Source organism: Tamandua tetradactyla, chromosome 4, assembly GCF_023851605.1.
Source record: "Tamandua tetradactyla isolate mTamTet1 chromosome 4, mTamTet1.pri, whole genome shotgun sequence".
NCBI classification, from domain to species: Eukaryota; Metazoa; Chordata; class Mammalia; order Pilosa; family Myrmecophagidae; genus Tamandua; species Tamandua tetradactyla.
Window position 1 is genome coordinate 74,633,094 of NC_135330.1, and position 27,583 is coordinate 74,660,676.

A 27,583-nucleotide genomic window follows, 5' to 3' on the forward strand; every position below is an offset into this window, starting at 1 on the left:
GTGATAGGGATATCTCTGATAAATCTGCAAAGCGGGAACAGGTACAATGCATGAGTCACAGTAGTAGGGACATATTACACCTGTTGGCTGAACAGAACACTCTTTCCTGAGGACTTTATTGTATTTACATGTTGTTTGCATACATTGGCTGGCTTAGCAACCAGCAACTTGAGGTTACAAAAGTTTTACTTTAATTTTAAACTGTTTATTAAAAAGAGGAGTTTTGTCTGTTTCTAGAATGTAATATCTATAACAATGAAGGTGGGGAGAAAAGCAACATGTAGAATCCTGGTTGCTGAGGAGATAGAAAGTAAAGTCAACACAATGAATATAAGGGAAAATTTCATATAGTGACAGTCCAAAATAGTGGAACCACAGCCAAAGGAAAATCTGAGTATGTGCATGGTAAAGAACCACCACATCATCACCACATTTATGATAGTGAGAAGATATCCGTGGGTCAGTCTCTGGGCTCTCAGAGTAGCCAGGTGAGCCCACCTGTTGTCTCCCTTCCTAGGCTAACTGGCTTGCACACATAGGCCCTTTGTTGGCTGAGAATTTATAAGAACTTCTCCCACATCAGGGAGAGTGTGGGAAGGACTCTCCAGTCCAGGAAGGAGTATCTTGAGTTTCAGGGTTGTTTGCTTCTGGAACCAAAGAGCTGGAACCTAACTCCCATTTTTTGTAGCCTCCCTCGCTTCCAAGATCCCAATTGCTCAACCGGCTTCCAGTTGTTTTCTGGGCCAACCCCCAGAAGATAACTGGTCTTTTCCTTTTAGTTTCATTTCTTACCTCGGATCCAGCTTCCTTACCCCTTTCAATGGTTCAGTTCTGTCAGCAGGAATATTATGGAGCTCTTATGCATTTCACGCACTGTTCTACAACAGATTTTCATGTATGTCTCATTAGCAAGTTGAGATTGGCATTATTTTCATCCCTATTTCACAGAAGGGGGAAGCAAGGCAGGGCCAGTTAAGTGGCTGGCACAGGCTTTGAATCTAAGCAGCATATAATTTTCACTACCAGATATGCTGACTTTCTTTCTCCATGTGAATTGGTTTGATAATAGAATTGCTTTAGGTTATGAATGACATGGAAGAATTACAGTGACTTTCAACATGCCAAAAATACCTCAATGTGAATTAAATGCTTTTTAAATAATAAATGTCACAGTTATGTGGAAGTCCTTCTCTGGAGGTTGTAAGAATTAGTGATTATGTGCGTATGGAGCTAGTGGTTTTTTATTCACACTCATTCAACAAACATTTGAATGCCTGCTATATATATTCTAAGAAATCAAAATAGAATTCAGATGAGTTGGTTTTTAGTCTAGTGGAAGAAGCTAGATTTGCAAATACACATACATGTAAAAGGTGCTATATGTGTATATTAGGGTATCCAGGTAACTGTAATCAAAGTTATCAGAGGTAAAGCACAGGGAAAGCTTCACAGAGGAGCATACTCAGAAGGCAACTGCCCTGACCAAACTAAATTAATTTTCTAATTACATTTTTTAAATTTCCAATGCACGAAGTAGCAGATTTCACAGGAATTTGTCAGTCAAACTTAACTTTTCTTCTCATATCTTGTTATTCAAATCACAATTCCATAAATTATGTAGCCCTGAAGTTTCTATGCTAGCTGTTGGTTCCAATTGGGTTCCCAGTGGGTGCTTTGACAGTTCATAAATATATTTGCATAATTAGCTATGCTAGTCCTGGTTTGATGGTGACATGTCTTGTGATTCTTAAGGTCTGAGAGAAGCTTGCAGAGATTGTAACAATCCTGAATCAACATTTCGTCCTTCATTATTACCTAATTATGCAAATTATCCATGGAGGCTATTGTGGTGATGATGGATGAGATGTCTGTGTTTTAAGTGGCTGCTCAGGAAAGATCAGAAGTGTCCTCTCTAATATCAATCCTTAAACAATTCAGATGTGATTTCCAAGCTGAAAGCTGAATCAACCTAGGGTAACAAACCTGTCTCTTTTGGGTTCCAGCTGCAGGCTGTTTGTTGTAGGACTAGAGGCAGATCTCCATTTGAATTATCTAACAGTGAGGCAGAAGAAAGCAGGTATTAGTCTGAAGCCTGGGAAAAAAGTGGAATGAAAGCAATTCCATGATACGTGAGTAGCACCATCTTATAGGAGAAGACATAGCAGCATTTTAGATTCATTCCTCTATGGAGGAAGATGAGCTGAGAATCCATAGGAAGTGAGAGTTACTTCATCACATTTCAGTACGGTGCATGTTTTGGCCTAGTATTTTGGGTGGGAGGGCAGGTGGAGAGTTGCTTCTTCTATTATCTAGCTCTGGACCAGGATAAAGGTTAGATTAGTAAGGTCTAGTGAGGCAAAGACAGAGTTAGACACTATTTATTTAAAATGTTGGTATTTTGTTCATCATGGCTTTTTTTTTGGCATTAATCTTGACTTTCTATATTGCAGTAAAATACTATTTATATTAACTACCGAACTTTTTTGGCACCCACTTAAATCTTTTGCCTGAGAGGACTGCCTTATCCTAGTGCAATATGACAGCAATTGAAAGCCTGGTGACTAGATCACTGCATCTTTTTGTAGATGTGACCTCACAGGGTACATGAGACCTTTACACAGAGATTGCAGTTAGGTGGCCTTGGGACCATATTCAGCTTAAAGACGCATTTGTCACTTGCTAAGTTGCTTATTTTTGAAAATTGAGTTAGCTGCCCACATTTGAAAATTTTAAGATCCCTGGCTTCCCATGAAAAATTGAAAGATCTAATATATCTGATCTATGTTCCCTCGTGGGAGTTGACAAATATCTCCTCCAGTTCACTGGGCTGACTTCACATGCTACCCACCTGGTGGTGTTGGCATTTGAGCCTTAATTAACTGCAGGATTCTTTCAACAATACCTATTAAAGATAGGCTTTCTTTCATTTAACAAATACTGATTTTTTTTGTGCCCACTATGTACAAGATATTATGTTGAGAAGCAAGATGACAAGGTCTCTTCCCACTTGGAATTTTATTTAGTCTCATTGGCAGGTGTTAAATAACCATTTAAGAAGTAGTTTAAGAAAAACCGTGATGGGTCTTTGAAGGGAGAGGGCAGAGCTTCATGGAGGCATATGGTGAGGTGGGTGGGTGGAGCTCGTTTGGAGATCGGGAGGCTTTCCTGAGGAGGGTATGTTTCCTTTGAGGGCTGAAGGATGAAAAGAAGTTGTCTTCTAGGAGTGAGGGAAACACTCTAGAGTGTAGAGTCTGGGACTGGTGGGACTGGTGTGTGGTGTGTTTGAAGGCTTTTGGACAAGAAATAGACTATATTAGGAAACTGGGAGGACATTCTTGGCTGAATCACAGAGAATAAATTGCTGAGCAATTATATATATAAATTATATATAAATTATATATATAAATAAAAAATATAGAGGTGGCCCCTATGTAGCAGGGTATATCCGCTTAACTAGCTGTTTTACTTTGGGGACATTACCTAACTTCTCTGATGCTAATTAACTGTACTTAACTCACACAGCTGTTTGGAGAATTAAATGAGATAGTAACTGGAATGGTCTTAAAATGATGCCTGACACATAGAAAGAACTCGAGAGATGCTACCTATTGTTAGGATTTTTATGATATTGTTTTTAGCAGAGCGAAGCTATTTGGGATCCTAAGATGCCCTGAGGATTTCAGTCTTTATCCTGAAGGTGATGGGAAACTAGTGCTTGGTTTTCATTAGGGCTTTGACATAATCAGGTCTTTTTTTCAAAGGACTGATCTGGCTTTAGTGTGGAAAATGGATTGGAGCTGAGTCAGTGCATGGCAGAGGCCAGTGAGAGGTCCTGGGGAGAGGAGACTAAGCTGCTGCTGGTGGGGATATTCCAGTCTTGATGGTGACACTCCTGTGTTGATCGTTCTGAAGAAGGAGGAGAGTTCTCACAGCCAGCTCTACCGATTTGGAAACTCCACAAAAAGCTGCTTCCTGGTTAGTGTTTTCTTCTGCAAAGAGCACAGCTTGGGGTAATACATGGAACTTTAATCTCTGGTGCGTCCATAAGCTTACCTGGTGGCCTTGGACAAGCCTTATGTGCTCATTTAATCATAGCAACAAAAGCTAGAAGGAAAAGCTAGATTCTGTATATGGTGACATCAGCATCTTTGCTTATTGAACCCATTGAGAAATATTTCTAGGAGATTCCTAATACATTCCCTATTTGCTTTTTTATTATTTTTTGTCTTATGACTTCATTTTAGAAAATCCTTTGGATTGATTTGTTCTTCTCAAAGCCACATTCATTGCTCTCAGACTTTTGAGGTCTCAGGTGGAGGCAAAATCCTGGACTGGCATATGTGCACGACAAATATAAGTTTTAAATTATGTTTAAATTATTATACTGGATGTACTATATTTAAATTAATATGCTGTAAGGACTGGATGTGCCGAAAATTCATCAGGTAATGAAAGTCATCAAGAAATATAGAAAATACTCTCATTCTCTCTGGATTTATGGCTGATTTTAATAAATAAACATTGCATGTGGTATAATTAGTTTGTCTATAATTGGCAGACTTAAAAAATTATCGAACGGATTCATTGTCGTTAAAGGATTTACGTGTGGTACCAGAGTTGGACAGTGTTAAAGTCCAGATTCATATCAGCTTAATGTGCATTTCCTAGTGATGGTTTATGACACTCAGCTTTGAAAGTGGAAAGGCAATTCTGGAGCGGAAATTCCTTTCTCCCTGTAAACCAAGTAAATTCTAATGTTTTCTGAATTTATTCTCTTAGAGTATCATTTTATCAGAATTTCTTTCCTTTACAGTGCCCTAACTTACTGTCTTATTCCTTGTTGAGCAAAGTTTTATATAAATATTAGCTTATTTTTAAATAATTGAACAATTTAATGATTGTAGAGTATACAGTGATTAATGCACTAATATTTATATTCAAAAGACGGGTGTTTTGACTTGCCTAAATTTTCAAAACTAAAAAAGAGATGATATAGTACGAAGAACTGTCATTATAAAAAAAATTAATGTATTCAATTATATGTATATACCATATTTTATTACTCCCTTCATTGGTTGATAGACACCTGTGTTGCTTCTACCTTTTGGTAATTGTAAATAATGCTGCTATGAATGTTGGTGTGAAAATATCTATTCAAGTCCCTACTTTCAAATCTTTTGAGCATATATGTTAGGATGGCTTTTAATTTATGAAATGATCCTGCTGATTTTGATAAATTTTGGCAAGTTTTTTGGCAAAATGACGTTTGTTTGTTTTCATTTTTCAGAGTAAGGTGCTTTAATCTGAAAACCTCTAGGTAATCCAAAGATGTTTTATTAGTATATGGGCATCATTTCCTGAGCACGATTCATTCATTAGCATGTTAACTTCATGATGACAAGAATTTAGTGTATCTTCTTTGCTACTACATAGCTTCAAATGCTAGAAAATAATGTCTTCTAGTGCACAGTAGGAGCCAATAAATACTATCTGAACAAATGAATAAATATATTTATTGAACCATACATTGCATAAGACATTTAGGTGGTGTTACAAGTGGATAGAATTTTTGAACTGAGTCCCTTTGAGATTAAGAGCAGATATTGATACGTGCCAGGGCCTGCCATGATTTGCTGATCCTGTTGGTAGAGGACTGGAGGATTTCATTATAATGCTCAACTTCTCACCATTGCAGAAACTGCATCTGTGACTGTGAGATGGCAGAGCTGAGTGATTAAGCATGTGGACTCTGGAACAGTCTGCCTCAGTTCAAGACCCTGCACCAGTTCCAAGTAGATATCTGTCCACGGGCAAGATACTTTGCCTTTTGGTGCCTTCAATTTCATATCTTAAAATGGGACCTAGTTTTTTGAGGAGGATTAAATTAGTTAAAACCTGTAATGTGCTCAGACAGCTCTTGGTACATGATTCCATCTCAATAAATGTTAATTATTTTTTCTAACAAATCATTAATTAGTTTGAACATTTAAACTTCATTACCTCTCAAAGGGGTCACTCTATTTTTAAAGAAGTCTAATTGGTAGGAAGTACTTTCACATTAAACTGAAATCTACTTTCCTATGACCTCATAGTTGCTGTGAGTTCTGCTTTCTATTTAGAATACGTTTAATATTTTTCCCAGTATGCATACTTCTATTCAAATATTTTAAACCAGTTCATCTCCCTGACTTTCCCTCCTTCTGCCTCTCAAGCCATGCCCCTTCTCCTAAACCTGTCTTCTCTTTTTTGCTAATATCCTAGGGTGCTCAAACACTTAACCATGACATGCTTTCTTGTATTGGTTTTCCTTCTCTGGCCAATCTCCTGTATGCCAATATTCTTAAATAGCAGGCAGAACTGGACGTGATCCTCCAATTGTGTTTAAGGACTATGAGCGCTGACATTTTAGAAATCTCTTAATGTAGCCTAAGGCACTTACTGGGTTCAGCTGAGCATATTTAATAACCATTACTTGGGAAGAGGGCAGTTATGGGGGGTATGAAGTAATGTCCAAACTGAAAGAATATTGGTCCTACAGGTGAGGAAAAGATTGTGAATAAAATATAAATGAATAATAAGGAGAATAAGGGGTAAAATAAATTGGGTAGATGGAAATACTAGTGGTCAATGACAGGGGAGGGGTAAGGGGTATTTGGGATGTGTGAGGTCTTTCTTTTTATTTCTTTTTGTGGAGTGATGCAGAAGTTCTAAAAAATGATCATGGTGATGAATACTCAACTATGTGATGATACTGTGAGCCACTGATTGTACACCATGTATGGAACGTATATGTGTGAAAATTTGTTAATAAAAAAAAATACTGGTCCTAGTGCTGGAACGAGAACCTGGAGGCCCATTGCTCTGTCAGGTATTAATCTTTTAGTTTCTGCGTTGTACAGTTGGGGAAGTTGTCCCAAGGAGGCAGGGTAGAATATTAAGGAGAGTTAGGTGAGGGCAAGGCTTAGGATATGTATATTCTAGAGTAGAAAAGTTCTATAGAATTGTAATGAGCAATGCAGTCTTAACCCAAGTTATCTTTAGTTCCTTGTCTTTTTTTTTTCTTTATTAGAGAAGTTATGGGTTTACAGAACAATTGTGCATAAAATACGGGATTCCTACATCCCACCTGTTCTGGTTTGAAATTGTTATGTGCCCCTGAAAAGCCATGTTCTTAGAAGATGGTGATACAACATTGTGAATGCAATTAACAGCACTGAAATATATATCTGGTTATGATTAAAAGGGGAAATGTTAGATTGTATATATGGCAACTGAATAAAAAGTTTTAAGAAAATCCTATGGAACAATACTACACAAACAGTGAAGTCCAATCTTGTGGGGACAGACCTGTGGGGCATTTTGATTAGGTTGTTTCCATGAAGATGTGACCCACCCAATTGTGGGTGGGACCCTTTGATTACATTGTTTTCATGCAACATGGGTCAAGGTGGGTCTTAATCAGCTTACTGGAGCCCTTAATAGGCAAACATTTTGGAGAAAACTAAGACACAGATGTTTGGAGATGCAGACATAAATGCCCCTGGAGATGCTAAGCTAAGAAATGAAATTCAGAGTTTGCCCCAGAGGAGCTAAGAAAGGACCCACAGATGCCTAGAGAGAGAAAACCACTGGAATCAGAAGCTGAAAGCAATGAACAAGGAGCAAGGACCAACAGCTGCCAGCCATGTGCCTTTCCAGCTGACAGAGGTGTTCCAGATGCCAGCTGCCTTTCCTCTGAGAAGGTACTCTTTTGTTGATGCCTTAACTTGGACATTTTCATGGCCTTAGAATTATAACTTGAACTTAATAAATCCCCTTAATAAAAGCCAATCCATTTCTTAAACATTGCATTCCAGCAGATTTAGCAAACTGAAACAACACCCCACCCCACCAACAACAACTTGCATTGGCTTTAAACATTTGTTACAATTGATGATAGCACATTTTTATGATTGTACTATTATTGAAGTCCATGATTTAACCTGGGGTTCACTATTTGTGTAGTATAGTTTCATAGGATTTTCTTAAAAATTTTATTCTGTTGCTATATATACAATCTAACATTTCCCCTTTTAATCATAACCAGATATATATTTCAGTGCTGTTAATTGCATTCACAATGTTGTATTATACCATCATTACCATCCATTACCAAAACATTTCCACCATTTCAAATAGGAACCCTGTACATTTTAAGCCTTAACTTCCATTCCCTATCTCCACTCCCTGCCCTGTTAACCTACATTCTAGATCCTGACTCTATGAATTTGTTTATTTTAATTATTTCAAATCAGTGAGATCAAATGATATTTGTTCCTTTGTGTCTTGCATACTTCATTCAACATGATATCTTCCGGGTTCACCCATATTGTCACATATTCATTCCTCTTTATAGCTGAATTATATTCCATTGTGTAGATATACCACATTTTATTTATCCATTCATTTGTTGTTGTGCAAATATTTCTTTGAATCCCTGCTTTCAGTTCTTTTGGGTATGTAGCTAGTAGTGGGATTGCCCAGTTGTATGATATCTCTATACTTAGCTTTCTGAGGAACTACTCAACTACCTTCCATAGTAGCTGCCATTTTACATTGCCACCAGCAATGACTAAATGTTCCTATTTCTCTGCATCCTCTCTAATACTTGTTCTTTTTCAGTTTTTTAATAGCAGCCATTCTAATGGATATGAAATGGTATCTCAGTGTGGTTGTGATTTGCATTTCCCTGATGGCTAACAATCCTGATTGGATTTTCATATGCTTTCTGACCATTTGTATATCTTCTTTGAAGAGCTATCTAAGTCTTTTGGCCATTTTAAAATTGGGTTGTTGGTCCTTTTTTGTTAAGTTGAAGGATTTCTTTACATATACTAGATATTAATCCTCCCATAATTCAATATCCTACTCTTTTATGGTTATATAAGAAAATAACCTACCATCAAATGATCTCCCCTCTTAAAAAAAAAGCATTTATACTTTAAAAATGGTATGAGGTGGGATTTCAATTTCCTTCTTAAAAATGTTTCTTCCAGAGCTACTAAAAACTTGCATTTACAAAATAGTTGATAAAAATATTCCTCTGGACTGTATAAGAAGGGAGAAACAAGAAGCACTAGAAAGACATGGCATATGATGCTACTCGGATTTGGCTTCTTTCTCTCCTGCTTCATCAGACGTTGGGTTCTCTTCATTTTTAGTTTCTCCATTTTCTGCAGGTAAATCTTCTTTAGGTTCTTAGTTAGCCAGTTCAACTTGCTTTCCCTTTGCTTCTCTTTTCCCTTTTGGTTGTACTTTGTCTAAAGACTTCTCCTTTCCTGCTGCCTTTTTTGGCTTTGTTTCCATTTTTGCAGGAGGAAGTTTGGCTGACAACCATGCTGATCTCCTCTTGGACTCTTTCATCCCTGCCCCTTTGGCCAAGCTGACCTTCCTCTTATGCATCTTGACAGTGGAGTGGGTGTGTGCCAGGTGTTGTGGGCTGTGGTGTGCTGAGAGACTTTGTGAAGTTGCACTGCTGGCCACTCCGCTCCACCCACCACCAGAGCTGCTGAGAACACCCCCTTGTAACTGTTTTTTACTTTACGTTTATTATATCTGATATGAGTATAGCTACCCCAGCTCTCTTTTGTTTAGTATTTGTGTGGTATATTTTCTTCCATTCTTTCACTATCAGCCTATTTGTGTCTTTGACATTAAGGTGAGTCTCTTACAGACAGCATATAGTTGGGTCGTGCTTTTTTATCTTTTCTGCCAAGCTCTTCCTTTTGACTGGAAAATTTGATCCATTTACATTTAAAGTTACTACTGATAATATATGTCTTTCTTCTGTCATTTTGCTATTTAGCCTTTCAAATCTTATACCTTTATTGTTCCTAACTTTCATTAAAGCCTACTTTGACATTATTTGCTTTCTTGTTTGTCCTATATAGAGTACCTTCTCATTTCTATCTGGATGCATTTTTTTTTTACCTGTTTTCCTTGGGGCTATCATAAGGTTAAACTTTAACATCTGAAATATGTAACAATTATATTTGTTTTGGTACCAATGTAACTTCAATTTCATGCACATGAACTTTTCCTGTACCCTGTCTGTCCCCCATCATATTTTGGTACTTGTTACTACTTATATATTTGTATATTGTATGTCTAAAACCCTAGATTTATTGTTACTTTTTAACTTTTTTTTTTTTCATGTGGGCAGGCACTGGAAAACAAACCCGGGTCTTCGACATGGCAGGTGAGAACTCTGCCTGCTGAGTCACAGTGGCTCCACCCCTAGATTTATTATTATTCTTACATTTGCATTTTAGCAAATGCATTTGCATTTTAGGATCTGTTGGAAGTAAGAAGTGGAGTTATATACCAAGCAATACACAACAATAATACTGGTATTTATAATTACCCAAATGGTTACATTTACTACAGGTCTTTACTTCTTTAGTTGCTGCTTTGAACCACTGTCTAGTGTCCTATCATTCCAGTCGGAAGAACTCTCATTAGCATTGCTTGTAGGACATGTCTAGTGGTGATGAACTCCTCAACTTTTGTTTATCGAAGAATGCCATAACCTCTCCCTCATTTTTGAGAGTCTGGCCAGATACAAATCACCTGCCTGGCAGTTTTCTTCCTTCAGCATTTTAAATATTTCAACCCAGTGCCTTATTGCCTCCATGGTTTCTGATGCAAAATTGGGACTCACTTGTATGTCTAACTTTGCTTTTTCTTGCAGCTTTCTGAAACTCTCTCCTTCTCCTTTGCATTTTATAGTGTAATCAATATATGACAGGGTGTATTTTTCTTCAGATTTATTCTGTTTGATGTTCTCTGAGCTTATTGGATGTGTACATTTATATCTTTCACCTTAAGTTTTGGAAATGCTGTTCTTATTTCTAGAAAATTCCTTCTTCCCTTTTCTCTCTCTCTCTCTCTCTTCTAATATGTATATTCGTGTGCTTGATGCTGTCCTGTAGCTGTCTTAGGCTATTTTTGCTTTTAATATTTCTTTTTTCATTCTGCTTCTCAGCCTGACTCATTTCAAATGTCTTGTCTTCATGTTCAGTGATTCTTTCTTCTGCCAGCCTCAATCTGCTCTGGAATCCCTCCTGGGCAATTTTCATTTCAATTAGTGTGTTCTTCAACTCCAGTAGTTCTATTTGGTTCCCTTTAAAATTTCTATCTCTTTACTTAGACTCTCATATTGTTCATTCATTGTTTACTTGATAGCTTGTGATTTTTTCTTTGCTTTTTCAAGCTCATTTTTTAAAGGCTTTATTTGCTATGACACTATTCTTGTCTTCTCACTGGTGTTTTCTATATTTTTATCCTTTTCTTTTGGTTGGGCCATCACTTCCTGTTTCTTTTTTTTTTTTTTGCCTTTTACTCTTTTATTGCACACTTTTAAAATGCTAACTCTGGGATTTACTCCCTGGGATATCTGTTTCTTGTTTTGTAACCAGCTGGTGACAACACAGAGATTTTCTTGAGCTTCAGCCCCCCTATCAGTCAGGTCTGCCTAAGGCAAACCCAGTGTACAGAGTTTTCTCTGTCCTTCTCAGCCTGTATTTCATCCTGGGCTTTTGCTTGTTAGTTGTTTTGGAATTCCCCTGTGTACAGAAGTTTTATTGTCCCCCTTGTTTTCCAGGGGACAGTCCTCTTGTGGGTATTTGAAGCAGGTTGCCCTTTGTCCTAGGCTATCTGCCCATTGAGTATTTTATACCCCTTTCAATGGTCTCTCTACACTTTTGCCTAGGGGGCAAATTCTGGGGGGAGGGTCGACCTGAAGAGGGCTTTCCCAAGTGGGTCTTCCCCAGCCATTTCAGGGCCAGGGACCCACAAAGGGGGTGCACACTGGCTCCAGAGTGCTCTGTGGAGGGGGTCAGGACAGGTGCCAAAAGCTTCTCCAATGGCTACCCAAAGTTGATACTTCCTGGCCTGCCCAGCAAATGCAACCCTTCAGCTCCCTGCCCCCCACAGCCCTGAGGAGGCTCTGTGTCTTTACATCTCCACCACTTTCATCCCTGTCTGGGGAGGTATGAAATGATGGCTGCCACTGGCTTTGTCCAGAGCAAGTATAATGGTTTGGAGGTTTTATGGACTCAGAAGATCATGTTCTTAAAGCTAATCCATTCCTGTAGGGGCAGAGCTACTGTGGGTGGACCTTTTGATTGGGTTATTTCAGTTAAGACATGCCCCAGGTGTGTTTTAATCCTCCTACTGGAGTCCTTTATAAGATCATGAAATTCAGAGAAAAAGACAACAGAAGCTCAAAGAGAAATTCCCAGAAGCAAGAAACTGAAAGTAATGAAGCCTGGAAGAGAGAGAGACCAGCAGATATTGCCATGTGGCTTGCCATCTGACAGAGGAGTCCAAATATCATCTCATTGATGCATTGATTTGGACATTTTCATGGCCTCAGAACTGTAAGCTTGTAAACTAATAAATCCTCATTGTAAAAGCCAACTCAGTTCTACTGAGCAACTATATTGCCCTAGATTGCATTTCAGCAGTTTGAGCAACTAAAACAGTAGGCTTGAAACAGTGGCTGCTGTTTCCTCTGTCCAGGGCAGAGTTGAAACAGTGGCTGCCCTCAAGGCCAGAACCCAGCCATCCTAATTTTGCTAATCAAAAGCCGTGGTCAGTGATTAACCACACCTATCCCTTTTCTTAGGGAAGAGGGGGGTTTTATGTCCTTTTCTGTTACCAACCATCAGCCAAGGACTGGACCTGCTAAGAGACTGGCGGATGGCCACCGGTAACCAGGTACCAGGCAGGGCAATTTCCAGTTCTTCACTGCAATTTTTCAGTCTCTTCCTCCCTCTTTCCCCTGGATGAATTCTAGTGACCTCTGAAATTTCAAAATAGCTGTTTCTGACATTGCCTGCCTGTTTGATAGTTGTTTGGTGGAAGGACTGAGTCCTGGAGCTCCCTACTCTAACATCGTCCCCTGAAGTCCTTTTTTTTTAATTGCTGCTGCTAGAAATAATTGGGCTTTAGTCTAGTCACCTGTGGAAGCTGGCTGGCTGGCCAACCACAGTCTAGAACCAGTCCTTTAACTTTGCAGGTTGATAAACCTAATTAGCATAGTGAGAGGATCCTTATGGCTCCCTGTTAACCAATTTCACGACTTGTATATATAAAACCACAATGTTATTTATACATTTTTAGTGAGAAATATAAATGACAAGCAAAGTAGATACTTACGTTTGTAAATTAATTTTAGTCTCACCTCATTTGTAAATCCACCTGGGAGCCAAATTTTAATCAGAAGGTCACTTGATAATCAAGAAATCGGGTGATATTTTAGGCCAGATGATCCAGTGAACCCCCACTCCAATGAAGGGCTGTACCCAAATTGTGAGTCAGAATCCTTCCTCTAGTCCAGATAATTGCAAATTATCAGGACACTCTCAGAGTGAATGAATCAGAAACTCTGGGAATGGACTCAGCGATTTATGTTTTAACCAGCTGTCCAGGTGATTCTGATGCACTAACAGGTTTGAGACCATCGCTGTAGACGCTGTATGGACACTATTAATTTGCTCCCTTCTTCATGTTTCCAGTGCTGTCCAACTTCCCTTCTGACTGACACATTCTAATTTTAGCAATATAAATTATTCAAAATAAATACATTTTGGGCCTTTGAGGAATTGTCTTATTTAGGTAATTTGCTTCACTTAGGTCTGACACATTAGAAGGTGTTTGGAATTTAACTCTTTGAGGTTGTATCAGTTATCCATCTCTGTATAACAAATTACCCCAAAACTTACAGGCTGAAAACAACAAATACGATCTCATAGCTTTTGTGGATCAGGAATCCAAAGCAGCTTACTTGGGTGGTTCTGGCTCAGGATTTCTCAAGTGGGTTCACTTTAACATAGTGTTCGTGGCTGCAGGCAACTCAAGGCTCATCTGGAGAAGGAACCGCTTCCAGCCTCACTTACATGGCTCTTGATAGGTTTCAGAAGATCCACTTTCAAGCATACTTATGTGGGCCTCTCCTCAAGGCTGCCTTGTGATATGGCAGCTGACTTCCATCCAAGGGACAGATCTAACAGAGATTTAGAGACAGCACCCCCAGTCTCCTTGTAACCTAACCATGGTAGGAAGAGTCCAGCACCTCAGCTGTATTCTGTTCATTAGAAACAAGTCAGTAAGTCCAGCCAACACTCAAAGGGAGGGAATAACACAAGGGAATGAATACTGAGAGGGAGAGATCATTGGGGGAAACTTAGATACACCCACAGAGGTCATTTTGCTCTCACTTTCTTCAATTTCTTGGACTGTAATGTTTTGATTAGGACTTTTGATCTCAAAGTGTTGGAAATCTCAATACAAACTGGCTTCTATAAAAAGAAAAAGTGTACCTTAAGAGGTGTGGTTTGATACAGGGGGTTGATCAAATATTGTCACCTGGACCTGGTCATTTTGGTTCTGGTTGCTCTGTTTGGCTCCATTCTCAGGTAGCTTCTCCTTTCCTATAAGTATGGTAGCTTCAAAGACTTTCAGGTCCAAGCTCACTGGTACAGAGTGAAATCCTCTTTCCTAGGAACCCAGGCCCAACCCTTTGGCTGGTTGGGTCTACATGTTCATGCCCAAACTAGCCTTGAGGCTGAGAATCACTATCGTATAGACTGAGAGCCAGCATACACACCATCCCTGACCAGGGATGAGTTGCTCTAGAAACACAACCTTCCCCTGCTGTATTCTTGCCTCCCTCTTGAATTTGCAGTCAACCAAAACCTCTAGGAAAGTGCCCACTCTCTTCCTTGCAACCTGCTTTCTGCCCACTTCCACATTCAATGGGTCACAGCATCCTGTTGGTCTACTGCCAGCGCTCATCTCCTCTCTCACTCCCACCCAAGCCACAATGAGTCTACCACCTGGGCTAAAGCAAAATCCTTTCAACTGAATTCTTCCCATGCTTTCATTTTTGTCCCTCTTCTGCTTGTTCTCCATGTAGGAACCAGAGTGACTTTTTAAAATGCCATTTGATGAGGTTATTTCACTGCTGAAAATTCATCAAAGAAGCCCCATTCATCAAAATCCAGATGCTGCGTGACCCACTCTGTCTCTCTCTCCAGCTTTATTGCTGACCTCACTCTCTGAGCTCCCCAAATTCCTCAAGTTTCTTCCTACCTCAGTCTTTTTTATATATTCTCCCCTCTGCTTAGGAAGTTCTCTCCTTGCGTTATGCCTCTTCCTCTCCACCCTTGCTCATTTTCAGGTCTCAACATTAGTGCCACTTGTTAAAGAAAGGCCTTCTTTGACCCTCTAGCATTAAATACTCTCTCACAGTATCTTCTCTTCAAGGTTCTTGTCAGAAGTTTAATTTTATAGTTGTTTCATACCCCCCCGCCCCCCCCAGTCCATAAGCCTCATAAAGTGACCTTGCCATAACTACAAATCTGTGTTTGGTATATAGCAGACACTCAATAAGTATTTGCTGGATGCAGTTTACTCTTCTTCATCTTATACATGTGCAGTTGCACAACCCAGGAGATGGCAAATTTCATCATAAGGTTGGGATTTGGTCTGTGGTCTTGTTCAGTCAGGAGGCCCCTGGTTGATGGTGCCAGGTGAAAGGAAGTACAGGATTAGAACACAACTCTTTTGAGGACCTATGATGATAAGCACATAACTTATTTTCCCACTTTATTTCTTACAGCAATCTCCTGTGAATTAGGTGTAATTAGCCCTGCTTTGTAGATGAGGAAACTGATTGTTAGTGAGAAAAAGCAACTTCCTCAGATTCACATGGTTCAGATGTGACAGAGTTAGAATACCTACAAAGATCTCTTTGACTCCTAATTTCCAGGTCTGATTGGAATTACAGGCTTGCTTATTTTTATACTATGGCATTTTGAGAAGGCCAAGGTAATAAAGCAAAGTAGACATAAAAACAAAGCTCCGGATATTTCATGCTGCTACTTGGGGCAGAACTATAGCTCTGAAACGATATAATTTGATTGGTATGGAATTTGGGGGAGCTACATCTTTTTATTGTGTATTTCAGTGTTCCTCTCCATTAAAATAAAGTGAAGGGGTGTTGAGTAGGCATGCAGCATGAACGAAATAGACTCAAGTTAGCTATTCCAGCATACTTTTGATGGAATTTTTATGTATTAAAAACAAGGACATAAAATTAAACAGGATAAACCATCCCATTTCCTTGTTTCTCCAGTTGCAATGATACACAGACTAATCCACTTCCTTTATATCATCTTACTTCAAATGCCATAAGTGTTTGTTTGGCACAAGAAGGTTCTTAAAAGGATAGGAAGGTTCTTAAAGGGACAGGAGTGTCCAAGGAGGAGGTGATGTGCGGTGGTATTTGAAAGTGGAGCAAGTGTCAGTTTCTCAGTTATTTTAGTTATTAGTGAGGCAGAGCTTTCAGCTTGTTGGAACAATTTTTGTTAAATGTTACAGTTGGGAGTATAGTTCTTATTTTAACCTTTCTGCTGGGTACAGCTATTCCTCCAAACACCCTAGATATATGGGAAAGCTAACGTAGGAACGATGCAAATGGGAAAATGGAGGATAACTGCTCCATGTTTTATTGATGGGGAAAAGTAGGGAAAATGGCCATCACCCTTTTAGGATCATGGTGAGTCTTAAATCCCATGAGTCTGAGGCACAGTGGTGCTGGAAAAGGGAAGAACTATGCAGGCCTCTGGGGACTGTGAGTTAGTCCCCCACTACAGTAAGCACTAGCCAGGCATTTAACCCAGGACCAGTGCTGGAGTAAGGTGTGGTTATTTTTTGCAGAGGACCTAGAGGAAACAAAAAGCATCAAGAAGTTGTTGAAAAAATATGGGGAAAGGAAAAAAGAATATTCAACGCATTTGGGATTATTAGTCTAGAGATTTTAAAAAAACTTGAGATAGGGATAGGGTTCTGAAGATGATGAATTCATCTCAGTTCTTACAGAGATAGGATACCCTGGGTCCGAATACCAGGAAGGAGGCCAGGTGAATGATAATGTCTGCTATTTATTAGCACTCATGCTTTCATTCAGTTGTTTATTGAGCATATATTTAGTACCAGTCACTCAATTGGTTGCTGGGGATAGGTGAACTGAGACATAGGGTAGTTTATGTTTCCTTGGGTCTACAGTCTAGTTTAAAGAAACAGCACACGTGAGAAATGCAAAGGCAGAAGTACAAGGATCCCTGGCAAAGCAAATTGTGAGATATCTGACCACCTAGGATTCAGGGAAAACTTCCAGACAGTGGGGAGATCTTAAGGACAATGTCCCAGTCAGGTAAAGTTGGGGGAAGGATTGGGGAGGGAGGGTGTGTGAGGGAAGGTGACAGCACCCACATAGGCCTGGGATGGAAAAAAGAGGCCAAATAATAAGCCCATTAAATGTGCCCCAGAGAGTTTGGAAGTGTTTTAAGTGAGGGAATGAGAAGATCATATTCACACTTAGAAAGAACATTGTTCTTCTATTTTTATTGCAAGCAGAAGTCAAGCAAAATGTGTTTAAATTCCAGCAAGACAGATATTAAGGAGGTATTTTTAATAGGGGAAAGAGGTGTCGAATATATTCTGGAATTTAAAGTATAAATTGGTATCTTTATCTTGCAAAAGATTTACAGCATTCCTTTTACAGACAGGAGGCCTACTATTATACCTTACCTCCTTAGGTAAGCTTTTTAAGGAAGTACTCCTCGTAACTGGGAAAATATTCCAATCTGGCAGGATGGAATTATGGAAGATAAACTCTCCAACAGTGGGGGTGGGAGCGTGGAGTTCAGTAGGGCTTTCCTGCTGCAAACATTGGAAGGAAGAGAGCATTTACTCTGCGAAAACGGGGTGAAGTTCTGCCGTATCTTATGTGTGCACTGAGAGGACTTTTCTGTCACAAGGGCTGCTTCCAATGCACGCGATTTCTTCAACTGGCCGTGCACCACGGTCTTGGGCTTGGGAAGGGACCGCTACCTGCCCAGCTGGGATCCTGCTGAGAGCGGTGGGAGGGGGGCAGGTTCAGGCTAAGGTCCGAAGTCTGCCACCTCCTTGCCTCCACGACTACTTCGCAACTTCTGTTCCCAGAAGCGGACTTGTCCTGAGAACCTAATCGTTTTTCTTCTTCAGTCCCTCGGCATCCCTGGACTTTTAGCCCCAATCCCGAGTGCATTCCCATCCCCGCCCCCCCCCCCCCCCCCGAGGTCGGAGACTTGGGCTGATCAGAGCTCCCCCTCCAGTTCAAACTCCCTGGGAGGAGGGGTGGGGGCTGATAGTGGCTTGATACCCCCACCCCACCCCCGCGCCAGGAGTAGCCTGGAAGGAGCCGGAGACCTCATTACCTCTCCAGGGGTCTCCGAGAGCCTTTGGGAGTGCGTCCCTGTAAAATTCTCGGCGCCCACGAGGGAGGGGAAGACGCGTGGACCCACACCTCGCGCCTCCGCCGGGAAGGGGATGGGATAGAGCCCTGTTGCGAATGTCTGCTGGATAGTTGGGATGAGGCTAAGGAGGTGGTTCGGGGGGGAGTGGAGGAGACTAAAAAAGAAGGAGCAGGCGAGCCCAAGGGGCTGTGTCCCCGGGAAGGAGGCGGCCACGGGGGCACTGTGGAAGAGAGCACCAGGCAGGGGGGGGGGACGCAGGCGAAGGTGGTGTTAGGAGAGGGGGTGCGGTGAGACGAGCCCCGGCCGTGACCGAGAGGGAGGCGGCGAAGAAGGGAGGTGGGAGGGGGGAGTTTCGAAAAGGTGGGGGGAAGGAGCCGACGAGAGGGGCAAGCCAGGAAGGGACAGCAGCGGCGGGTGGCCGAGCTGCGGGCAGGAGGGCGCCCGGGCGCCGAGACTGTGCCACATAACCCCTCCCCATCCCCACCCTCCCGGAGAGACACCGAGGGCGCTGCGAGGGGGAGATTCACAAAGACATGCGAAGAGGGGCTGATCGCGGCTGGCGCACAAAGACGCCGGGGCGCAGGCTGCACCGACCGCCCCCGCGCCGCGGCGTGCCGGGGTCGGCCGAGCGCTGAGCCACGGGCCAAGCGCGCGCGGCGGCTGCAGCGGCGGTGGCGGCGGCGGCTGCGGGCGGGCGCGGGAGCCCGGGCGCGGGAGCTCTCGGGGTGACCGGGGCCCGGCCGCAGGCGCGCGCGGGGGCGGCGGCGCCCGAGCCCAACTTGGCCTGGGCCTCGCCCTCTGCCCAGCCGCGCCGGTGTCCCCTCCTTCCCGCGATTTCGTTTCTTCTCACGCTTCCCACCCCTCCCGCGTCCAGCCCGGCTCTCCCCACCTTGTAAAACAAAGCCGGGGAAAATGCCTGCCCGTGCAGCTCGGAGCGCGCAGCCTGTCTCTGAATAAGAAGTGAGTACAATGGCGTGTTTGTAAAAAAAAAAAAAAAGCTTCAAGTCCGTCTTTTTCAAAAAAAAAAAAAAAAAAACAACATTTTTGAATGCTGCATGCCTCATGCTTCCCAGCGCCTCGCGGGAGAGACCCGGCTATAGAGCAGGAGGTGAGACCCCCGGGTACGCCCCCCCACCCTCCACCTCCCGCCCGGCGCGCTCTCCAGTCCCAGCCTGTCCCGGGAGGGCTGCAGATGCCCCGCTCTCAGCAAGTGGACATTTTCCGCCTTCGTTTCCCATCCAGATTGGGGCATAATCTGGGTTTCGAAGCAAACCCGTCCCCGGATCCTCTCCTGACCGCGTCTCCCCTTCTCTCTCCTGTGCCTGGGGATTTTGCATCTGCCTTGGGTACGTGTTTGGAACACCTTGGGGGGGAGTTTCCGAAGGAGGAGGAGGGCCAGCTCTTGGGAGTAGCCGACAGGCAGGACGCATGGTGACCCTGGTCGCACTTGTTGCCCGTTGTGTGATGGGACGGGCGGTGGTGCTGAAAAAAGCTCGTTTCTCACGGTCTCCGGTCTCCGGCCGTGGCAGGGAGCAACGGAGACATACCTGGGTGAGGATGAGAGACCAGAATTAAGAAAGGACTATAATCTGCTGGGGGGAAAAAGGAAAGGGGGGGGGATAGAAATGGTGCCGAAGGTGTGTGGAAGGGGTGAGCTTTCAACTCCTTATTCTAAGGAGCCTCTCTGCCTGATCATACATCAAACGAGGTGGAGATGGAAACACAGAGGTTCCCGTTAATAGGGCGAGAGAAAGGCTGTTGTTTTTATTTTGGTATTTCATCAGAGTTTCTGCCCAGTCTGTCAGCCAAACGTTCATTATATGTATTTCTGCTAATTAAAAAATAAGGCAGTATCTTAAAGGAATTAAGCTCCATCAGGAAATGTATTACCTTGATTATATATGTATATATGCACACATATAAATAATAGTAATTATTAATACCTGTCCCCTTCCCCCAAAAGCATATTATGGTGTGTTTAGTTTGGGGTTGGAATTTAGAGGCATCAAGATAAACAGTCCTGAGGTTTTCCAGTTCTATGCTAGAAACCACTAATGTGAAGAAAGAACACAGAGAACTGGAGAGGAGAGACTGGGAAAGCTTTCCTTAGAGTGTTAATTTGAAGCTTCTGTGTGATTTTTTTGCTTATTGTATTCCAAAAATGGTTTAATTTGGATTTTGACTGCTATTTTTTTTCAAACAGTTTAGGGGGTGAGTCTAGATGATAGTAATTTTAGGTATTAGCAGCACTTCTATTAAAAACTTTAATTTGAAAACCTCATGTTAAGCACATACATAGTGCTACTTTTGAGTAAAATCGCTTTTATCAACACTGCATTTTAAATGTGTTTACTAGATTGCTGTTTTACCCAGAGCAGGTGAATATATCAGGATGGAAATGTGTACATACCTGCAGGTAGTAGGTTGAACTATAGGAAATTACTGTGATGAGTTTTGTGTAAGTGGAATCTCCACTTTGAGCCATGGGTACAGTAACCTCGTTACAGCTCTGACTTCACCTCTTTAAAGGAGCCTCTGTCCTCTGCCGTCATTTTACAGCAGTACTTATAAATTGACTCTATTCTCTTCTTGTCAGGTAATTTCAGGTTCTTGTAAAATATTTGGGCGCAATTCCATGGGAATTTCTTGCATACTTGCCTTAAAGTGTCTTTCACATTGGGTTGTCATTTTATAAAACCTATGTTACATATGATACAGTAATTGTGCTTATGTACTGTACCAACTAGGGGCTTTAAATGCATTATTCTGGTTTGAATTGGTGCTTTTTTTTTTTTTTAAGCCCTCTAGGTTTTGGCCATTCCGTTAACTGTGTTAGTTCAAAATTGCCATTCCAATAAAAAATTCGGGGCATATGGTTTCCCCTTAGGAAGTGGAAGTCTAGTATTTCTTGTATTTTCTAAAAAGAATCCATTAATGATATTTTTGAACAGATGAGATTAATAATAAATGGTCTGAGTCACCTTAGAGTATAAGGGCGTTTGTAAGAGAACACATAATCCACTCTAATGGAGCAATTAGCTTTGTACAGGGCATGGAGGGTCTAAGGTGTGAGCCAAGGTTTTAATGTTTTTATCTTGCTATTGTTCACTATTGCAATGGAAGGAATTTGTCTTTTCTTAGTTGTACATAGGATTGTGCCACAATGGGTAGCATTAACTTATTTTTGTTTTTTGAGTGTCAGGTTTACCAGAAAATTACTAATGATTTCCTTTGAGCAATAATATTTGGATCACAATAATTCACCTATAATACGATTTCTTCATTTTATTGAACTTCTAAGCAAAAATAGAAAACGTCCTTTATGTTGCTTGCTTCTGGTCTAGAGGGTAAATTCTTGAGAATAACAATAAGCCGTGAGCATTCTTCAGGATTATTCTCATATTATTTTTACTACCGTTAATCTTAAAAGCTCAGTAGGTATTTGGTGGCTAGCATGGTGGACAGATATAAAAAATGATCACATTTTAGAAATTAATTTGGAAGACCCCAATCACTCTTATATTATTTTGAGTTTCTTGGTCTGCGTCCTGATTTTCCTCTCCCATCTGAAACTCCAGTAGCAATGGAGAGTGAAGTCCCTGCCCCTTGGCCTTGAGCCCATAAATATGGTCCTGGATGTGATATCCTGAGTTTCCACCAGGAGAGAAAGTGAAGCTCAGTCAACCTCCGCTGAGCCCCTAAAGAAGAAGCCCACCCAGTAGCCCTCAGGTCTCCTCCACCCTAACCCTCGTTCTCTGTTGTTGTCAGTGGCGGCACCTGACTTGCTGGATCCTAAATCTGCCGCTCAGAACTCCAAACCGAGGCTCTCGTTTTCCACGAAACCCACAGTGCTTGCTTCCCGGGTGGAGAGTGACACAACCATTAATGTTATGAAATGGAAGACCGTCTCCACGATTTTCCTGGTGGTTGTCCTCTATCTGATCGTCGGAGCCACTGTGTTCAAAGCGTTGGAGCAGCCTCATGAGGTCTCCCAGCGGGCCGCCATTGTGGTCCAGAAGCAAACCTTCATTTCCCAACACGCCTGTGTCAATTCGACCGAGTTGGACGAACTCATCCAGGTAATGACATGAGAGAAGTTGTTACTCATTTCCTCGAAGGAGAGTGCAAGAGTCAGCGTAGCAGGAGGACTCCATCTCTTCCCTTAGCATCCACCTCTTTTTTCAGTTTTTCTCCTTTTTGCTTTTCTTCTCTCTTTTCTCACTTCTGCCATCTTTTCTCCTGTACTTTTGCTTTTCCCGCCCACTGTTCCTTCTCATCTTCTGCTCCTGCTCCTCTGTATTTCTCTCCTGTTGATCTCTCTGCTTTCGTCTCCTTTTGCCCTCTATTAGAACTGCTGGTGGCATCCATGGAAATGGGCTACTTTGCTGGAGACCGGTCTCTTCTAGTTAGGAGATTAATGCCCACTGAGAAAAGATCACTGAGGCAAATGGGAAGAGAACAGGAGGCAGAAAGTGCTTTTATCTTGGCAGTGACCATCATAAAACAGAAAAGATGAGCTTGTGGTGTGACCTTATGTGATGGGCACGTCTCATGGTTAACCAGTCATAGCTCACTTCTTTAGTCCAACCAAAGTAGAACTCTGATAACTACATTTTATATGTATCTAGGGAAGAAGTGATTAATTATTGCTTATCTAAGTCCCAACTAAAAGCAATTTACTACTACACAGAAAAACTGAGTTTTTTTATAAAAACTAATTTAGTTTTAATTTACTCTACAATAGCAGAGCAATACCCTTATGGAAAAATATTTCGTTTTAAACGTTAATCCCACAATGATTTAAAAGATTCAGCTAGGCTCCTCAGAGTTGGCTATATTTTTGTTGTAGATTGCTTTTTCATAAAATAATTCGTTGGCCAAAGCAAGAATGTTGGTCAAGAAGAAAGCCCTAGAATTTTCTTATGAGAAGAGAGCTGACTGGTTTGTGAAACCATGTGAACTGTGCACATACGTTCATTCACCTATAGACCTTACTCTTCTCACCTGGCCAAAATCAAATTGGACTAGAAATTATCTGTAAGTCATCATCTAAGCATGTTTTTCTTTATTTTATAATTGGTTTTACATTATTTGAATGAGCTGGAATAGCAGGCTGAGGGAAGAAATTGTTAGTTTTAATCAGTTGATCAGTTCTAAGACTTTTTTTTTTTTCTTATTTCCTCTTGCCTTGGGTTCCCCAATGGTGCTTTGGTCCCTCATAGGACTCTCTGTTTATAGAAAATGCAGCGAATTCTTTTTCAGCATATTTTATTGAACGTTATCACAGCTAGTATTCTCCTACTCCCTTTATACAATTCATTTCACTGGCTCGAGTTAAATTTTGAAGAGTCTTTGTATACTTATATGCTGAATTCTCTATCACATTTAGGTGACTGTGGCATTTGCACTCCTGATAGTAAACCGGTCAGCTAATATTATTGTCCTAACCCCCCATTCTTCATTCCTACATAAGATCACTTTCATCCTAATTCTGTGACATGTAATCCTAAGAGATTTTAAAAATCTTTGAAAAATCTCCATTTCCCTTGGGTTTTAGCAAAAGAGCTCTTGGCTGTCTTTGGTGGAGGCAGCACGGAGTAGTGTAAAAGCACACATTTGGCATTAGATGGGATATGTTTCAAACTCTTGGTGAATACTTTGCTAGAAGGGTCTTTTGAACAAGTTATTTTCCTCTATAATCCTTAAATGGCCTAACAGGAATGAGGAAAGAACACTCATCCGAGTGTTTAGATGCTTAAAAAGTATTAGGTCTCTTTGTTGTTTTGGTTTTCCCTCCTTTATCCCTTTGTTGGGTGGTAGTCTCTGATTCAGGCAGTTGCAGCTTTATCCTCTTGAGTAAGGTGGTTGGTTTGGGCAGGAAAAAAAATGACTGAAATTCAGGAAGAAATCCTGTGCAAATTTGAAAATGGATTCAGTGTTCAGTATTGCCCAAATTTGTTCAGAACTCTGAAAATAACTTGAAGGTCTTGGCAGGTGGGAAAATAGGGAGATGAATACTGATTGTTTTAGCTACATTGTTTTTGGAATGACCACAAAGCAGAGTTCAAATTGACCTCTTTTATTTTTCTGATCTTCATGGACTTTACATTTTATTAATATTTACTGCTGATGGTGTATTTTTGCTTCTTAAAAATCTTTGTTTTGTGCTTGTGCAGTATTGTTCAGTGCAAAGTTGCCTATTATTTAATATCATATCACTTACCTTCAGAACCCTGTGGTTTTAATAACCTATTTTTTTCTCCTTGAATATAATTTCTTTTGATAAAAGACCAGTGTGTAAATATGGAAAAAGGCAAACGAGCAAGTTATCATTTATTAGAATCACATTTCCTTCACAGTTTAGATTCTTCTAAACTTCCCAGTGTTTTCTCCACGTTTATTTCTCCATTTAAGCATCTTTTACAAACCTCATGAGCTGGTATATTAGGCAGTAATATCATGTCAGTAAGGTTAGTAAACTGAGACTTAGAAAGTCCCAGTGACGTACCCCAAATTGCGTTATTCGGATGAGAATTCTGTTCTTCAGAATCTTGGTCTGGCCTTATTCCTGGGAACCTCTGTTTCAGAGCTCAACTTCTTTTAGTGCTGAAGTGGGAAAGTAGCTGGAGTGGTTGGGAGTCCAGTCCTAGTCCGGGAGGAGAAGGAGTTCTGGATGCTATTTATGAAGAGTGGGGAAGGCAGAGCGAGTGAGTAGTCAGGCTGCAAGGCCCAGTGGCAGGTGCAGTTAATCTAATCAGACCCCAGGGCCCAGGTTACTAGTGACCTCTGTGGATGGGCTATGGGACCCTGGATCTTTGCTGTGACTGTGTCACAGGGCAGGGAATGGGTTGATGAGGGGGAAGAGATGGGAAATAGAGTATTAAGAAGTATGCTCTTAATCTCTCCCCCCTCATCAACCCATTCCCCGCCCTGTGACACAGCCACAGCACAGATCCAGGGTCCCATAGCCCATCCAGAGAGGTCACTAGTAACCTGGGGCCTGTGGTCTGATTAGATTAACTGGTTAGACTGCTCCTGTTATAGAGTCACAGCACGTGTGCTGGTCCTCAATACTGCCCTGATACTGGCTCCTAAAGGAAAGAGTGAGAAGGAGGCAGAGACATCAAGACAAAGATTCCTTTGCAGGTTTGATGGAGAATGGACAAGGTGTTTTCCAACAGCTGGAGTTGTCTGGATGGGAGGGGCAGGGGCATGAGCACATCTGACAAAGTAGACTGGGCTATTCCACATCACAGCGGTGGACTTTCTCCTTGCCTGTTCTCCCCTGCCTGGAACAGACATGACTTTGAGGGTGGTTGGCGGTGGTATATTAGGGGATTCCAGGAGCTACAGGATAAATAAATAAACATATGACTGTTGTCCAGAATATGTAAAGAACTTTCAACCCCCCCCCAATAAGAAGACAGATAGCCCAGTCACAAACAAACAAATAAACAAAACACAGGCAATGGGTTTGAATGGACACTTGGAGACATGCAAATGGCAATTAAACACATGAAAAAGACGCTCACCATCCTAGATGCCAAGGATACTAGATTTTGTTCAGAGAATCTGAGCAGCATTATTTCATACTAATTCTATAATCGTGCATTCAAGGTATTTTTAATAATGAATGCCATTGTTTAAAGCACTGAGATGCAGTAGAGAATGAAAGCAATAAAAATTCTTGCTCCCGATGAGCTTATATTCTACTGGGGGAAGAGGGTATGCTAGCAATATATCTAAGGAGAAAAAATACAACAGTGAAGGGGGAAAGGAAATATCAGGGGGCAGTGAAGATTAAGTTTAAATGAAATGGTTAGGGAAGCTTTACTGCTAAGGTGACTTTTGAGTAGAGGGAGGGAGGGAACTTGCCAAGTGACTGTCTAGGGAAGAAATTCAAGCAGGGGATTCAGCAAGTGCAGAGGCCCTGGGGAAGTGAGAATGTGCTGGTACAGAGGAGAACAGCAGGGCTTCTGGAGGGAGTGGTGGGCAGTGACATCAGGCAGATATTGGGGACCAGATCCTACAGGGCCTCATAAGTTACAGTAAGGAGCAGATGAGTGTCAAGAGCTGGCTTCTGTATCAGGGGCTCACTGTGCTGCCGTGTTAAGAACAGACTTCGGGAGGCCATAAGCACAGCAGGGGGAACAGTTAGGAGGCTGTTGTAATAATCCCGGCGGGAGACAGAGGTGGCTTGAAAGAGGCTGGTGGCAGTGGGAAATGTGAGATATGATCAGACTGTGGATATCTTTTGGAAGGAGAGCCAAGAGACTGGCTGCTGGGAAAGGTGTGCAGTGCAAGGAGAGGAGTCAAGGGAAATACCAAGGTTTGTGTCCTAAGGGCATTTAAAGAATAGGCCTACCATTTCTGAGATGGGAAGGCATACAGGAGGAGCTGGTTTGGGGGATAATGTCAGTTTGAACTTTGTGCTAATAGTGCCAGAGGGACTGGGTTCGGTTTTTAAAGAAGATTCACAGGACCCAAAATAACAGCACTTGAAAGTCTACAGTTTATTGTAGAAAAATGATACTGGATAGTAACAGCCTTCAAGTAGGGATGCATGTCACAGACAGAGTGTATCAGCAAGGTGTCTAAAGAAGCCAGGTGCTCCGATTAGTCTCCTCTGCATGGCTATACCAGGATGGGTTTCTCTCTTGGATCAAGAACACCAGCTTACGTGGGAACACCTCAGAACTAGTGAGCCCAAAATGGGATCCTGGCTGGAGTTTCTTTTATTTTGCTGGTCACGTTGGCATATTCTTGCCATGAAACCAGCTGTAATGGGCAGAGCTCTCCAAAGAGTGGCAGAGCCCTCTGAGATCTCACCTGGTTTAGGTCAAATCATCAGTGTCACTACTATCAGTGAGAAGTGCTGGCAAGCTGGCACTAACCTCCCTGAAACTCCATGGGTCATCGTAAAAAGCAGCACTATTAATCAGTATTTTCATGCCTTTCCCATGCACAGGGATGGTGCTGTATGGTACTTAAGCCAAACAGCTCACGTCAGTTCCAGGTATGCTGGAATTGTCCTGCATAGCCCATGGTTTATCCTGTATGTTAAACATGAGTTGTTTATTAGGCATCTAAGTGGGCACATTGAGAAACAAATTTGGAGTTCAGGGGAGGGCCCCAGACCAAAGGTAGAACTCTGGAAGTCATAATTATATTGAAGATATATAAAGCCAAGGAACTTGATGAAATCACCTGGGGGATGAGTGCAGGTTGAGAAGAGCAGA

The 27,583-nt window shown here is 41.7% G+C and overlaps 1 protein-coding gene and 1 pseudogene across 6 annotated transcripts in view; one reads left to right on the plus strand and one right to left on the minus strand.

Annotated features, from left to right (window-relative positions):
* KCNK2 (potassium two pore domain channel subfamily K member 2) overlaps positions 1–27,583 on the plus strand; it is a 165,503-nt gene that overhangs the window by 13,181 nt on the left and 124,739 nt on the right. For 2 of the 6 annotated variants that reach the window (XM_077157810.1, XM_077157811.1), the window contains exons 1-2: positions 19,353–19,452; positions 22,113–22,423. In XM_077157810.1, the coding sequence (XP_077013925.1) occupies positions 19,407–19,452; positions 22,113–22,423 (357 nt within the window). In that variant the 5' untranslated portion in view covers positions 19,353–19,406. Of the gene's footprint in view, positions 1–19,142; positions 19,305–19,352; positions 19,453–19,805; positions 19,896–22,112; positions 22,424–27,583 lie in introns of those variants that run through there. The other 4 variants (XM_077157814.1, XM_077157813.1, XM_077157812.1 and 1 more) reach the window with 3 other exon arrangements.
* LOC143679071 (non-histone chromosomal protein HMG-14 pseudogene) lies at positions 9,139–9,441 on the minus strand (annotated as a pseudogene).